At 34.8% G+C, this 16,503-nt stretch overlaps 2 protein-coding genes across 2 annotated transcripts; both read right to left on the reverse strand.

The window, feature by feature from the left end:
• Positions 1–807: 807 nt before the first annotated feature.
• LOC117930894 (GATA transcription factor 16-like) lies at positions 808–2,332 on the reverse strand. Its single transcript, XM_034851675.1, has 3 exons — positions 1,934–2,332; positions 1,751–1,849; positions 808–1,358 (listed from the first exon to the last, which is right to left on the reverse strand). Exons 1-3 carry the CDS (start codon positions 1,952–1,954, stop codon positions 1,101–1,103), a joined length of 378 nt encoding a protein of 125 aa, XP_034707566.1. The 5' UTR covers positions 1,955–2,332; the 3' UTR covers positions 808–1,100.
• A 2,562-nt stretch (positions 2,333–4,894) lies between these two features.
• LOC117930398 (importin subunit alpha-2-like) lies at positions 4,895–14,511 on the reverse strand. The gene is made up of 11 exons (XM_034851040.1): positions 14,245–14,511; positions 13,532–13,628; positions 13,336–13,427; positions 13,115–13,246; positions 12,722–12,907; positions 7,286–7,449; positions 7,097–7,175; positions 6,466–6,594; positions 6,130–6,257; positions 5,667–6,035; positions 4,895–5,567 (listed from the first exon to the last, which is right to left on the reverse strand). Exons 1-10 carry the CDS (start codon positions 14,452–14,454, stop codon positions 5,669–5,671), a joined length of 1,584 nt encoding a protein of 527 aa, XP_034706931.1. The 5' UTR covers positions 14,455–14,511; the 3' UTR covers positions 4,895–5,567; positions 5,667–5,668.
• Positions 14,512–16,503: the final 1,992 nt, after the last annotated feature.

Raw genomic sequence — 16,503 nt, forward strand, 5'->3', positions numbered from 1 at the left:
AAAAGCAAAACCAATGGAAAAGATCCCTTACCATCTGTCAGTAATAAAAATAAAGGTTATGTTTGAGGAAAAATGTAAAATAAATAAAAATAAAAATAATTATAAAAAATAGATTTAAAGTAAACAAATTATTTTATATATTATATTAAATATATTTTACTTATTTTATTTTAATATAAATATTAAATAATTTTAAAACATATAAAATTTTAATTATATATTTTTTCTCGAAACTAAATATAAGAAAATTATTTTTAAAGAAAGTGTTTAAGATATCCATTTAGTGGGTGTTTAGTAAAAATAATTCTTATTATTTAATAACTTAAGTTAAATTTAAGTTATACTATTTTTAAATTGTTAATTTAAAACTTATTATTTATATTTTAAATATTAAGATTGTTTGATAAAATTAATTTAAAATTTATATTAAGTTATCAAATTAATACATTTATCCTTATTATTAATTTCAAGCAATAAATTATTTATTAAACATCCATACTTAAAATATCATATATAAACTTACCTTAAAATATTTATTAAAATAAGTGATGGATGAGAGTCACATTGTTAAATATATTTTTTAAAAATTAAAATTAAAAAAAATTACTTATTTTTAACTTTAAATTATGATATTAAATTATTTTAATAAATATATTTAATATATTTAATAAATTAAATTAAATTATTAAATTACTTTTAAGTCATTAAATTGATTTATCGAACAGAAATAAGACGTAAAGAAATAAAAATGGTTAATCTCACCCATTATAGTACCAAGACATAGATATAGATGTGGCTAGAAATAGATGAAATTGCTCATACCCAATTCTAAACATAAATCTAAAATTTCACATTCATACCAACATTATATACACATTGGTTTTCCTTTTCCTCCCATCAAACAAACATGTCACTAAAATCAAGGATTTGACCCATTTTTCTCCCATCCACCTCATCTTTCATCTCTCTTACATAAACTTTTCTTTTGAAAAGACCTAAATTACATAGACAAAGGTATTCCATTAAATTTTATGAAAGGACAACGGCAGGTATATTGGTTAGGGTTTTAACCATTCCCCCCCTTTTTGTCCTTTTTTCTACTAGGCAAAAACAGAGCCACATGAGAGTGCCATCAACAGTACAGCTGCTTGTTCTTCTTCCCCCAACTTCCTCCTCTGTTTCTTCACTGAAGATCTCTGCCTCTGCATCATCACCTCATTCCCCAAAGCCATGAGTGACTGCTTCAAAGTTTCACTCAAATCATGGCTACCACTGTTCATTCTCTCTTTCTTTTTGTTCACACCTACCATGGAACTCCTCCTCTTCCTGTATCTGATCCCACATGCATTGCAGAGTGACTGAGAAAGGAAAAACCACCCCAAGTCAAGATCACAGAATCGCTGAATTACTATTCAGTGATTGAAAAAACCCACAATTCAGAAATCAGAACTGGAAACCCAGATCAAGGAAGCATGAAATAGATACAAAAAAACACAACCCAGAAATCAGAACTGGAAACCCAGATCGAGGAAGCATGAATCAATACGAAAAAACACAACCCAGAGATCAAAACATCAAGGAAGTATGAAATCAATATGAAATAACGAAAACACAACTACAGAAACCAAAACCAGAAAACCAGATCAAAATCACTGAAAAACAGCGACCCAGAAATCAAAGTTGAAAACCCAGATCAAGAAATTATGAACATAGAAGCATCGTCAATTAGGTTACGGTAGTGGTTATTCACCTTAGGCCCAGCTGGCCCACCTCTCCACAGGGGCGTCTTGGTGGTCTTGCAATCAGTACAACATTTCTTGATCTCATTCATTTCCTCAGATAATGATTCCTGTACCACAACACAAACATAATGATCACGATTCATAGAAGAAGGAGCAAAGAATATGAACCTCATCATCACTTCTTGACCTACCTTTTTGCTCATATCCATCATTTCAAATCACCAGAAAGTGGATAGAGAAAAAACAGAGCAGGTGATTGAGTTCTAGAGAGAGGAAGTACAGAGCCCAGGTATTGCAGGCAAGAAAAGGGGTCCTAAATATCAGGGCCCAAAGCACGAATTTGGAAAAAAAATTCAGAGGAAATGTAGACAGAAAAAGTGGAGAGAGAGAGAGAGAAAGAGAAGAAGAACCGACATGCAGAACAGAGATCGAAGGAGCAACCGATACTTAAAAGTTAAAACCCTAACCCTAGGGTATTATAATGACGGAAATGTCCCTGAAACCAAATGTTTGGTGACACATCACCCGCCAAAATTTATAAAATGTTAAAAAAATTGGAGGGAAGATGCCACGTGGCAACTTTGAAGGATGTGTTAGGGTTTTATAGCGGTGGAGAATGATCATCCGGATGATTCCCACCTATATTTGGGAAATACTATGTTGTAAATCAAATATATATATATAAAATTATTATAATTTATTTTTTAAAAAAATTTATCCATTTAAAAATGGTAAATAAACTAAAATTTCCCTTTTCAATAAACTTTTGTACATATATAAAATTAAAGGATAAATAAATGGGACAAAAGTACAACATAAATAAATGAGATTCCATTTATAAGATAATAAAAAAATAAAAATACGTTTGTGCCCAACATAATTTAATAACAGTTTTTTATTCTTCAAAACAAAAAAAATGTTTAACAAATTTATTTTATGTTTTTAAAAATATAAAATATTTTAAATAACATTTTTTAGTTTTTACTTATTTTTTAAAAATTATTTTAAAAATAATTATACAAACATATAAAAGGATTAAAAATACGACATTAGATATAAAATTATTTTTAAAATATATTAAAAACATTTCATGTTTCAAAAAGGCTTTTATTTCAAATAGATTTTTATTTTGTAAAACATCAAAAAATAGTTTTTAAAAATTACTTTTTAAATTTATTTTAAAAAATAATTACTAAACAACTCATAGATTCTATATATATTTTTAAAAACTTTTCTAATGATATATTCCGTTATAAAAAATATGATTTAATCTTTGCATTGTGATTATCAAGCAATGGAAAATACCCATTTTTTATAGTAAGTAGATGAACATTTAAAAAAACAAAAAACAAAAAGTTCCAACAAGGTAATATGGAGGAGAGACAAGAGAGAAAAGGAAAGTTCTGGCAGACCCCAATTCTCTTTGTCTTGGGAACATAACAAAAAACACCTCTTTAAATTCCTTTTTTTTTTTGTTTTAATCCAAGTATTATACTATATAGAGATTAGAGAGAGAGTGGTGGAAAAGCAGAAAGGCATGAAAAGGGAAGGTAGGTCTGCAAACAAGCTCATTCCCGAACGATAATTAACCAATTGGTTAAATGGGTGTTTTTGGGCTAAACCTCTCATTTACCCACACTTAGAAAAGTTTTTTTTTAAAAAAAAACCCATTTAATTTGAGATTTGATTTCATAAAAAGATGAGCCTTGAATCTGAACCTAGAAGAAGATGGAGGAGGAGAAAAGACCACTGACAGCCTTCAGTGATGATGGTTTGACAGCCTTCAGTGATGATGGTTGTAGGCTTGTAGCCAACCTCATCGGTAACATGAAATCATGTCAATTGTTTGTCGTTTGGCTTTTCATTGCATATAAATATGAGAGACAGTGTGTGCGCATTGGTAATCGTACACGAAGTCATGGAGGCAAAGAGACTCGTAGAAAAGCATAAATACGAGAATAATTTGAAACATTCCTCGGAAGAGAATAATCGGATTTTGAGAAAAATACAAAACATTTTAAAATTGGCCTGTAAAATGAGAGGAGTGCTTTGATATAATTCCTTCATAAATTAAAGATCAAAGTAATAAATATATATATATATATATATATATATATATATATATATATATATATATATATATATTTGAAAGTAATAAAATGAAATGTAAGAAAATAAGTGAGATATATAAGAAAAGAAAAATAATATTATCATTTCATAGAAAGAAAGGAAATGGGGATTAAAGTGAATCATAGTATCATTTGATTAATAGCAATAGAAATTAAAATTTATAATTTTAAAAATCAAATTCCGTCCTTACTAGAATTTTGATTCTCTCTTTTATATGGTACTATAATTCTCATCCTATTCCGTTCTTATTTTCACTTTACTAAACACAACCATTCTCACATAAGAGGTTCTTTTAAGGTTTTCATTAGGCATACATAACTATACATAGGACTTTCTTGCCATACATAGGAGTTGGCTTGGAAGCACATGAAGCCCATATAGATGTCCATCCCTATTCCCTCTAAAGCTCTCCTAGTGGGGAACAACATCAGTCCATACAAGGACCTACCGAGCTGAATCATCAACCCTTGCATCTATTTGATGCATCATCACATGGCCATCGTCTCAACTCCTCAAGAATCATGTCATTCTCAACCTATTTCCATTCCTATTCCCGCATAGATACTCTTCCACATCCAGAAAGCCATATTCTTTAGAAGAAGGTTGTATGGTTTTGGTTAGAACCTAGACGAAGGTTTTACAGTTTGGCTAGGGTTTTGATTGACAAAAGAGAAGAATCTACTTTAACCAATCTAACCCTAGGCATGGCCATACATAATATGAAAATCACAATTTTAAAAGGCAACAACCAATGTAGACCTAAGTTTCAGAACTGACCCATCCTGTAAAAGACCCAAATGTTATCATCAATGGCAACACAGTTGATAATGGAGCAACATGATTCAGTTGGCCCTCCCTGCAAAACTAAATGTGATGGTCTGCTGAACAAAGGAAACTAAACTACCACTGATTGCAAGACCAATTTAAAAAAGACCATCTCAAACAGCTTTATTAGGGAGTCAAGGAGAAGGAAAAAAAAGAGAGAGAAAAGAACAAGAGAATAGTATAGAATAACATAAATATAAGCATATAATCACAACAAAATACAACAAAACTGTTTATAGATGATACTTGAATCTTTCTTTCTTTAGTATAGAAGTTCTTTTGACAGTTATGCATGACACATTTCTAAATGGTATTTCCTTTTTGCAAAAGAAAAAAAAACCACCTGAGAAGACATTTTGAGGCAAAAAAGAGGCGGAAAGAATTAAAATCAAAATCATCACAGCAAGCACTTACAATAGAAAGGAAAAAAGAAAATCCCCATATCTCTTAAAACTACAAGCTGGGCAAGATAACGACGGTTTTGGTAGAAGCGCCAAAAAAACACCCACCCACAAACAGTATTAAGGACGCTGTAGTGACTTGTATAACAGCTAAGAAAATAGAAGTAGATTAAACTTGGACATTAACTTTAAGAGAACACCTTTGCCAGGGACAACCACTTGCCAAAAAGAGCATATCCTGGTTCTCGACCACATTGCTATGCAGAAGCAACAAAACCAAGTTTCTGTAATGGGGGTCCATCTCCCTCTCTTCCCAAATATTCTGGCTACTGGATCACCAGAGACTTCAACCACACCGGAGACTGGACAAGCTATGACCTGAAGGACAAGGACAAGATGCCTCAACTGACCCCAACTATTTACCCTTTCATACTCAGCTAGGACTACAATGAACCACCAACTAGAAATCCTGCAAGTTTTAAAGTCGCACTCAGATTTCAAGACAGCAAAGATATCTGTACCACACCCAAGTAGAAAAGGAAACGCAGACATTACGGAGTGTACACACCTTTAGCTGAAGTTGAAGCCACCAGTGGGAACAGGAACCTCACCAAAGCGGAACCCTGGTTGGGAAGAATCACCTGGAGGCATGGTCTCATCCTCCTCTTCCAACCAATATGTCTCAAGAATCTTCACTGCCTTCTCATAGATCTCAGTGTTGTCATGACTTTGTAAATTCTCAATTTTTTCCAACCCTTCAGCATCGTCAATCATCTGAGCATAGAGATTTACCTCTCTAGTACTGCCCAAATTCTTCTCAGCTTCTCCAACCTTCAAGATGTTCTCAAGCCCTTCTAAACAAACTGTGACAATCCGTGGATCAGGGCAGACCAGAAGATCACACAAGGGCTTGATGGATGCTTGACTAACTAGGTACCTGTCATCAGCAAAGAGAATAAAAAACATGCATGCAGAAACACAGAACAAGACTGCTAAGACATGAGAACAAGAAATTTCTATCAAGATCATACTTGATTTGTTCATGTGAACCACCAGATGTAGCATTTGAGATTGCCCAAGCAGCCTCTTTCTTGATATCAAACTCAGCATTTTGAAGCAGATGAACAAGGGGACCAATTATGTTTGCCTCAATTACAGCCTGCAAAATTTTGAAAATACATACAAACATACATCATTCAGTACCCTAGCATGTATGAAAATGAAATATGATACATCCACAAAATAAATCAGTCTATATGAGCATCCTCACATTCACATATATACTGCAGTTCCAATTTATTAAAACCATGAATGCCAAAAATGCACTCAGGATCACATGTTTAAAAAAAGAAGAATCCTTAGATTACCTGAATCTGCTCCTTGTTTCCAGCTGTGATATTTGAAATAGTCCAACAAGCTTCCTTCTTGATGCTCTTCTTATGGTTATTAGTCAACAGGTTCAGAAGGCAAGGGAGTGCCTGATGGTTGATTATGCACTGGAGAAGCATTGAACCCAATTAGCTCAGATGGAAAGCTCAAAATAGAAATAGAAAAAGAAAAACAACCACCTATTCTCATCCCCATTTAAGCTTTCTTTGGGATAGACTCAATAACAGACAAAGAAGAGAATCAGGATTTAAGAAACACGGGACCACATTAACAAAAAATGAAACAGCAGATCAAATAGGAATGTTATGAGTGCAAATGAGTTGGTGAAAAATCCTTTCACCAAAAACAGTAAAACTAACCTATAGCATACCAACAAATAGACTAAAAGCAATCATATCTGCACGTGTTTCACAAATTTGCAACATTTCTCTCAACAGGTAACTTTACACATGCAAAAACATCACATGCTCTCAACTACCATATTATAACATGAGAGTTAAACCAAATATTAGCTGTTAGTAACTTAGTTGACCTTTTATATTTTTAAGAATAGAAGGATTACATGCAGGAGACCAAAATATTTACAGATGTTTTTTAAGTGGGCAATACCTGGGTTTGCATATCATCTCCAGTGACAATGTTTCCAACTGTGCGAAGTGCAGGAATGAGAACAGAAGGAGATGGGTGACTGACCAAAGTCCAAGAAAGAAGTTCAGGCCCGAGGTACAAATTAATGGAAACAACACATCCCACAGCCAAAAGAAGTCCAGAACTAACTCAAAATTTCTAAAAACTCACAGTAAAAGCTCAACAAGCCTAGGACATACACCCGCTTCAATAACAGCTTGAATTTTGTCATTTGTACCATCAGAAAGATAAGACAGTGCCCAACATGCATCAGTTAACACCTCTTCATCATTTGAGTGAATAAGACGCTCAAGTGCTGGAAGAGCAGGCTTTGTCTGTGCAACAAAATTCAAGAGGAAAAAAATTAATCAAATAACAGAACAATACAGGTTACAGCCTACAACATTTAACAAGGCATGCCATAAGACCATTAGAATCATTTAGACATCATGCAGTAAAACAGTTACCATTAGCAAGATCAAGAGTCATTATACTGTTAATGATGTGATAGCAAATGGGCACCAGGAAGCCTAAGACAGAACCATCAGGCTCATTTCCCAATACCTAACATCCAGGCCAAGCTTTATCTTATGACCTTTTCCATTAAGAGAAAGTCAAACCTGAGAAGGTCATAACCCTTCTTGATATGACAGATATCCTTCCACAGGCCCCAACTGCAGCCCAAGCACCACCACCCCACCTACTCACATATTCTTCATCATTACCTCTATCTACAGTCTATCAGTACCCCCACAAATCATAAGAGCTATTTACCAAGCAAAGATGTATTAAGAATTCCCAACCTTCCAATCCCCAAGGGCACCTACCTTTTTAAAATACAATCACTAAATTCCCAAATGTGACAAATCATTGGCCTCATCATCCCTTCGAAACCCTTTGCAAATTCACTAACCCAAAAATGAACTGATGGAGACATCACAGAGGAAAACAAAAAGCATATATGCAGATGTTAAAGGGTAACAAATGGAACTATTGAGTTGTCAGGATTGGCTAATGGGACTATCGAGGAGGAGACGGAGGATGCTTCGGAAAGGGCTCTTCAAGAGATTATGGAGGAGAGGAACGAAGTAGGTGAGCCGTGCTGGCAGTCCAGTTGCTTGGCTAAGTTTAACCGATGCCTTGGAATGCCGACGGAAGGCTTCGAAGGAGAGATTTTGTTTCTGCTCAAAAGAATGAAAGAGAGAAAAATTCAGAAGGGAAAGTTGGATGGTAGGAAAAAGAGAAAATTGGAATCTTCAAAGTTTGAAAAGGAGTTGAGAAAACTAGAATGGATTGTGAAATATCTTGGAGAAGGAGAAGGGGGGGGGGCGCAATTCTTGTAGGTTTAGATGAAGATCCGTCTACTTTCCTGAAATGTAAAAAGGGCTAATAATTGTGATAAGAGGAAGGTGATCAAAGCCTTGATTAAGAAGAATAGGCTGGACTTGGTTTTCTTGCAAGAAACCAAAATGCAGGAGATGTCAAGGGATCTTATTCATAGTATAGGAGTGGGGAGATTTTTAGAATGGGGAACTATGGATTCAAGGGGTATGGTTGGTGGTATAGTGGTATTATGGGATAATAGGGTGTTGGAATTGATCGAATTAGAAAAAGGAGAATACTCAATTTCTTGCCATTTTAAGAATTGTGAGGATGGCTTTAGGTGGACTTTTACAGGGGTTTATGGTCCAACCATGAGAAGAGACAGGGAGTGTTTTTGGGATGAGTTGGGGGCCATTCAAGGCCTTTGGAATGGACCATGGTGTGTTGCTGGCAATTTTAATGCCATCTTAAGCCTTGAAGAGCGCAGTAGATGAGGGAGTTTGAATTCAGACATGAGAAGATTCTCAGAAGTAATAGAAGACCTAGAGTTAAAGGACTTGCCTCTGATTGGGGGTCCTTTTACTTGGAGTGGAGGGGTGAATAACCAGTCTTTCTCAAGGCTAGATCGCTTCTTGGTCAATGAGGAGTGGGATTGTTGTTTTAGTGGTTCGAGGCAATGTGTCCTCCCGAGACCAGTGTCTGACCACTTCCCAATTTTGTTAGAAGGAGGGGGTTTGAGAAGAGGTCCATCCCCCTTTAGATTTGAGAATATGTGGCTTAAAGTGGAGGGTTTTAAGGATCTGTTGAAGTCTTGGTGGGATGGGGACAACTTTAATGGTTCTGCAAGCTTTATTTTGGTTGAAAAACTAAAGGTTGTGAAGTCTAATCTGAAGGAGTGGAACAAAGATGTCTTTGGCAAGGTGGAATACAGGAAGAATTTGGCTTTGGATCAGATGGAGTTTTGGGATGCTAAGGAAAAGACTAACAGACTGTCTTTGGAAAAGATGGAAGCTAGAAGAGAAGCGAGGGAAGAATATAAAAAATGGCTTTTATTAGAAGAGATTACCTGGAGACAAAAATCTAGGGAAGTGTGGCTGAAAGAGGGTGACAGAAATACGGGTTTTTTCCACAAGATGGCAAATGCTCACAGAAGAAGAAACAATGTGGACCAAATTAGGATTAATGGTGTTTGGCATTCGGAGGAGAATGGGATAAGCGAAGGGATAGTAAATGCCTTTAGATCTCTACTGTCCAATCTGGGGGACTGGTGCCCTCCTTTATCCGGGCTGCGGTGTGAAATGCTGCAAAATATGGATGTTGGTGCGTTGGAGGTGTCGTTCACGGAAGAGGATGTGTATGACGCGTTGTTGGGATGTAATGGGGATAAAGCTCTGGGTCATGATGGCTTTTCAATAGCTTTCTGGCAGTTCGCTTGGGACTTTGTGAAGGATGATGTGATGAGTTTCTTCAAGGAATTCTATAAACACAATAAATTTGTTAAAAGTCTAAATGCAACTTTCATGGTTTTAATCCCAAAAAAAGTGGGAGCTGGAGATTTAAGGGACTTTAGGCCCATAAGTTTAGTGGGAAGCCTGTACAAGTGGTTGACTAAGGTTTTAGCCAATAGACTAAAAAAGGTGGTTGGAAAGGTGGTTTCTGAGGCTCAAGGGGCTTTTGTGGAGGGTAGACAAATCCTAGATGCAATGCTGATAACTAATGAAGCAATTGACTCGATTCTAAAGAATAATGAGAATAGTATTATGTGCAAACTTGACATAGAAAAGGCATATGACAATGTGAACCGCTCTTTTATTTTCACAGTTATGCAGAAACTAGGTTTTGGGGAGAAATGGATAAGGTGGATTAAGTGATGCATAACCACTGCAAGCTTATCTATGTTGGTTAATGGCACGTCTAAGGGCTTCTTTCAAAGCTCAAGGGGATTGAGGCAAGATGATCCTCTCTCGCCTTATCTTTTTGTGATTGCAATGGAGGTCTTTAGCTCCTTCCTTAAAAGGGCTATGGATGGAGGTTTAATGTCAGGTTGTAGGGTGAAGGGCAGGAGTGAAAAAGGGGTTCAGACTTCTCACTTGTTGTTTGCTGATGACACCCTAGTGTTCTGCCAAGCTTCTCAAGACCATCCAACTAACCTAAGTTGATTGCTTATGTGGTTCGAGGCCGTGTCGGGGTTGTGAATAAACGTGGAGAAAAGTGAACTCATTCCAGTAGGGAGGGTAGAGAATATAGATGATCTCGCCTTGGTTTGGTTGTAGAGTGGGCAGTCTCCAGTCCACTTATCTGGGTCTTCCCTTGGGTGCTCCGTTTAAGTCAGTATCAGTGTGAGATGGAGTGAAAGAGCGATTCCGTAGAAGATTGACCATGTGGAAGAGACAATACTTATCCAAGGGAGGAAGAGCAACTTTAATCCGAAGTACTTTGTCGAATCTTCCTATTTATTTTATGTCTTTGTTGCGCTTACCAAGTTTAGTTAGCCGGAGACTAGAGCAAATTCAAAGAGACTTCCTTTGGGGTGGTGGCAACTTGGAGCAAAAACAACATTTAGTAAGATGGGAGTTGGCGTCCTTAAGTAAAAAGAAAGGGGGATTGGGGGTCAAAAGTCTTTCCATCCTCAATAAGGCTCTTCTTTCCAAATGGAATTGGTGATTCGCAAATGAGAGAGAGGCTTTGTGGAATCAAGTGATTAGAGGAAAGTATGGGGAAGATAGAGGGGGTTGGTGCTCTCGGAAAGTGAAAGAGGCGCATGGCGTGGGGCTTTGGAAAGGAATAAGGATGGACTAGGAGTTGGTGGGTGCCCGGATTTCTTTCAGTGTTGGCAATGGGAGGAGGGTGAGATTTTGGAGGAATAGATGGTGTGGGGATTCCCCTTTGTGTGTCTTTTCCTTCCCTCTTCGCTTTGTTTGTTGACAAGGAAGCTTGGGTGGCGGATTTTTGGGATCCATCGGTTTGGAGGGGTTGGAACCCCTGTTTTTCAAGAGCCCTAAATGATTGGGAGGTGGAGGCGGCAGAAAGATTTTTGGAGCGGCTTCACGAGAAGAGAGTGCTTGGAGATGTGGATGATATGGTGGTTTGGACCAAAACAAAGAGTGGCAAGTTCTCGACCAAGTCTCTCTACCTTGCTCTAGAAGCGGACTGCCCTTACTTATTTTCTTCTAGCTGTATTTGAAATGTGTGGGTACAGCCCAAAATTAGTTTCTTTGCGTAGAGGCTACATGGGGTAAAGCATTAACCCTAGATCTTGTTCAAAAAAGAGGATGGGCATTGGCAAATAAATATTTTATGTGTCTTGAGAATAAGGAGACCATAAACCATTTGCTACTTCACTGCTCAAAAACAAGGGTCCTATGGGAGTTACTCTTTACTTTGTTTGGGGTGTCTTGGGTGATGCCCTCTTCAGTTATAGAGACTTTCCTTAGCTGGCAGGGTTCTTTTGTGGGCAAAAAGCGCAGGAAGGTGTGGAGAGCTGCTCCTCTTTATATATTTTGGACGGTTTGGAAGGCGAAAAATAGATTGGCTTTTAAGGATGATGAGTTGTCAATCCAGAGATTGAAACACTCTTTTGTTTATTCTTTTTGGTTTGAAGCTAAGCTGTTTATAGTTGAATGCCCTCTAACTATGGTTAATTTTATTGATTGGTTGGGATCCTATTAAGGCTGTTTTTTGGGCCAATTGGATTCTGGTCTCCTTTTTCTTTGGCCTTTTTGGTGGTGGGTGTATAGGTTTGTATACCTTAAGTCGCTTTTTTGGCATCTCTTTATGTATGAAATTCTCTTTACTTATCAAAAAAAAAACAAATGGAAGTCTCAGTGACTAAACCACCAAAACACCTGCTAACTCAAACCCACAACACAAACACCACTCAAGCCCCAAAACAGGGGAAAAAACACCCTCTTGTTTATATTTCCTTTCCACAATACTCTACATTAATATTTGAACATGATATATGAACTATTTGTACTTTATATTAGCTTTAGCAAAGTCAAAAACAGAACCATTTAGCAATCATATCTTGAAATTTCAACAATTTGGTTTTGGGATAGGACATCCTGTACCCTGAATACGGCCCTTAACATCAAAAACCTCAATATTGGAAGAAAGCTTTCTTCTACAGGTGCTCAACAAGTATATGTATACATTAGTAAGTGGAAAGGTGAGAAAACACCTATAAGAGCATAAAACCAAGTCCAGCTGCATAGTGAAGAGATAAATATTATTGGCTACCATCACATTTTCTCAAAGTTAAGTAGAACATTCAAAACAGCAAACCTGATCAAAAGGAGGCTGTGGCTTGCCCCTACAGAAATTTGAAAGTGTCCAAGTAGCATTCCTGAGCATAGACAGCTTTGCATGTTCGTTCAACTGTGCTAGCAAAGGAAGCAGAGCCCCATGGCCAAGGACAAGATCACGGCATCTGGGGGAATCACCGGCAACATTTCCTAGGGCCCACACAGCCTAAATGAGCAAAATAAAACAGGTATGAGAAATCAATTTCAAACTTCATACAAATATTAAACTTATAAGCGCTGATTAACTGGAAATTCACCAAGAATTTGTGAAATATATTCCAAACAAGCATACCAAAAAAAAAAGCAATAATTAGAAAGACAAACTAAATTAAAAACTATATTAGCAGGTAGGAATGTTCTTCAAAATATGTACCTGTTCACGAACATCATCACTTGGAGAACCAAGAAGTTTCACAAACACCGGGACAGCCCCATGATCAATTACCACCTTAGTGTTGTCAGATGTCCCAGAAGCAATGTTTGTGAGAGCCCATGCTGCTTCAAACTACAGGTTTTTCAAATAATCAAATCGTCTGAAAATATCATATCAATATGAATAATTTAAAAGCCATGAGGGAGGGTATCATAACATACTTGAAGCTGTGGGAAGTCCTCCCTCACAAGAAACTCAACAAAACGAGGAACAACGCCAGATTGAATAACTTCCTCAATTGGGGGACAACGCTCTGGTTTTAGCCAAAGAATAATATACATCACAAAATTACAAATATTTAATCAGAAAATAAATATACGGAATGGATAATGTGCCTTATAAGGCCCAAATCTTCACCTATTGAAAGCAACTTTCGAAATTGTGTAGTTGCCTCAAGTTGTATGTTACTGTCATCAGTCCAGACACCAGCAACCATGGATGGTAAAAATTCCAACTGCAATAAAGACCATTCAATATTGGTATTAGGGCCATTCTTACACTCAAAGACATTAAACAGAAGGTCGAAAGCAAACCAACCACAATCGTCAATTTACACTATAAACCTTCAAAAAAAATTGCTAGAAATATGAAAACCAACCATTACAATACCAAACACTGATATGCGAAAGAACAGTAACCGGGGAAATTCGACATTTCCCCACGTGATAAAAGCTCAACCCACTCAAATTATACATAATATAGGCAATCTCCAATAAACTAAAAAAATAGAACACCCACTAATCGGATTCCGAATTAGGCCAAAAGCAGTAATAATCGCATAAAGCTCTTTAAAAATGAGGGGGAGGGGGGGGACCTCATTATTAAATCACCTTTCTAAATTTGCTTAGCAGTAGTGACAAATTCAGTCCAAAACCCTCATAACCAACAAAAAAGTTTAAAACACACAACTCATTTCCATAAGACCAATGACAAATAAGCTCAGAAATGAGAAAAAATCACACATCAACGAATCGAATCCGAACCCTAAAGCGGAATTGAAAAGTGTACCGCACGCGCCTGATCGAACAGTCGGAAATGAATAAATTGGATCGAATCAACCATAATTATACCTTCTTTTCAACAGCAGCAGAATGGATTGACGCAGGTAACGTCTGGGCCTGAAGGCCTTCGCGTCTCTTCTTCTGCAAGCTCTCTTCTCTCCGATTCTTTCGGATCTCAACCATGTTGTCTTCTCTCCGCCTCCGACCTTCTTCCGCATCTACAGACACCTTGTATCGGTTCCGTCGAACCTCGGTCCTCGCGCTCGGCCGGAGAGACATCGTCGATGGTGTCGGAGAATTGCTGGACAGTGAAAATGAAAAACCCTAGAGAGGGGTTTGATTTGAAGAGAGAAAAGAAACAAAGCGCTTTATATAGGGTTTTTTTTAAACCAAGGCGTTTCGGATAAATGGGCTTGGATCAGGATTTATTTACGGAATGCCATTAATTTGAATTTGAAGATTGTGGGAAAAGTGAAAAAAACATGGAATGTAAGGGGGTGTTTGAAAACTGTTTTTAAAGCATTAACTTAAAAAATACCATTAATAAATTTTGAGTTGATTTCTTTTTCTTTTTTTGTTTTGAGAATTTACTATTAAAATAGAGTGATTTTTAAAATAAAATTAAGGCATTTTTTAGATATATTTTAGAATATTTCGAAAAAAAAGGATTATGAAATTTTATATGGCATATAAATATACAATATTTTCTTAAAAAATAGTTGAAAAATATTTTTGTATTTAATTTTCTTAAATATAATATTATTCCTAAATTTTAAAAAGTGTACCGATTTTTTTTATAGTATTGTTTAATAAACTTACAAAATTTTATTATTTAAAAAATTAAATGTTATTTTTCCGATAAAAATTAGTGCCATAAACATAAAATTTTATTTGTTCCATATATATAAAATAATTCTAATTTTGAAAAATTAACACCCATTTGCTAGAATTGTAAATATGACTTTAATTGAACATAGATGTCTCTTGCTTTAGATTTTATTTTTATTTTTTAAAAAAGGCATAAAAAAATTAAGGCTATTTTAGTTTTTTTTTATCTCAAAAAAATTTATTTTAATGAAAAAAATGATGATGGTATTTTTATCACAAAAAAAGGTCATTTTTTTATGTTGCCAAAATATGAACATTACTTTCCTATTGAGAAATTATTTTATCTCTTTTTAATCCAACACTCATATAAAAATATATATTTTATTGCTCATTTTAAGTTATTTTAAAATTACAAATGAATTTATTTATTTTTTCTAAAATTAAGTATGGAAAAGCTTTTTGTATAGAATAATAAAATAAACATATTTAAAAAATTAAATAATTTTATTATATTTTATTTTTAGTATTTTTCATTGAATAAAATAAAATTAATTTAAATTTCATTCAATCACTTCCTATCATTTCCATTTTGAACCGGTATTGGCTCTATTTGACAATGTTTTCAAAATATTCCTATTTTCTATTTTCTTTCTCACATTAAGAATTTATAACTCACTCGATTTCTTTAATTTTTTTCATTTTTGCATTCTTTTATTAGGCTAAAGAACTCTAAATCAAATGAGAATTGATGTTGGATTTATTAAGGAGGTTAGTAATTTTTAAAATAATTTAGAACTAAAAATTTGGACCAATTAATACTAAAATTTATTATGTTACAACTAATGCAGAATGATAATATCAATTTCTCCTTGAAACTTTTCAACTAGGAGGATTGACCTTAAATCATATGAAAACTTTTTTGATTGTTAACTATTTTTTAAACAAAAAAAAAAATTATAACAATTATTAGTAAAATTTAGATCAAAGCCATCTAGAATATCATAACAATAGTAATAATGATTGAAGAGTAAATGAATAATTGGTTTATTTATATATTTTAAAAAAATGAATTGTATCTGTTCTACTAATTATTTTAAATAAAATATTATTTATATTGATTAACTATCACAATATTATTATTTAAATTTATAGATTTATTAAATTATTATTATCTATTTTTTATTTTTTATTTTCAAAAAATACTATCAATACATAGTTTTATAAAAAAGAGTAGAAAATATGAAAAAAAGAAATTGATGTATGGGCTTGTAAAATAATATATATATATATATAGTGAAAGGAGAAAAAAACAAAAAAGAGAAATCAGAATGTAGGAAGAAAATAGAATTTATCTACTTTTATATGAAGTCACAAAGAGATCATCCACGAGTTCCCTCCGATAAATTATCATATTTTATAACAATATATATATAAAAAGATAATATATTTAATGTGACATCCATATCGGATAGAAAATAAAGTTTTTGGCGCTATATAGAC

The sequence above is a fragment of the Vitis riparia genome, chromosome 14 (genome assembly GCF_004353265.1).
Source record: "Vitis riparia cultivar Riparia Gloire de Montpellier isolate 1030 chromosome 14, EGFV_Vit.rip_1.0, whole genome shotgun sequence".
NCBI lineage: Eukaryota > Viridiplantae > Streptophyta > Magnoliopsida > Vitales > Vitaceae > Vitis > Vitis riparia.

Coding starts and splice junctions, on each gene's coding strand:
- LOC117930398 (XM_034851040.1), bottom strand. CDS start 14,454: ATGTCTCTCCGGCCGAGCGCGAGGACCGAGGTTCGACGGAACCGATAC. Junction 13,629..14,244: donor CTGCTGCTGTTGAAAAGAAG/GTATAATTATGG, acceptor TCTTTATTGCAG/TTGGAATTTTTACCATCCAT. Junction 7,450..12,721: donor CACAGCCTCCTTTTGATCAG/GTTTGCTGTTTT, acceptor TTTGTTGCACAG/ACAAAGCCTGCTCTTCCAGC.
- LOC117930894 (XM_034851675.1), bottom strand. CDS start 1,954: ATGATGGATATGAGCAAAAAG. Junction 1,850..1,933: donor TGATGGATATGAGCAAAAAG/GTAGGTCAAGAA, acceptor GTTGTGGTACAG/GAATCATTATCTGAGGAAAT. Junction 1,359..1,750: donor GTGGGCCAGCTGGGCCTAAG/GTGAATAACCAC, acceptor TTCCTTTCTCAG/TCACTCTGCAATGCATGTGG.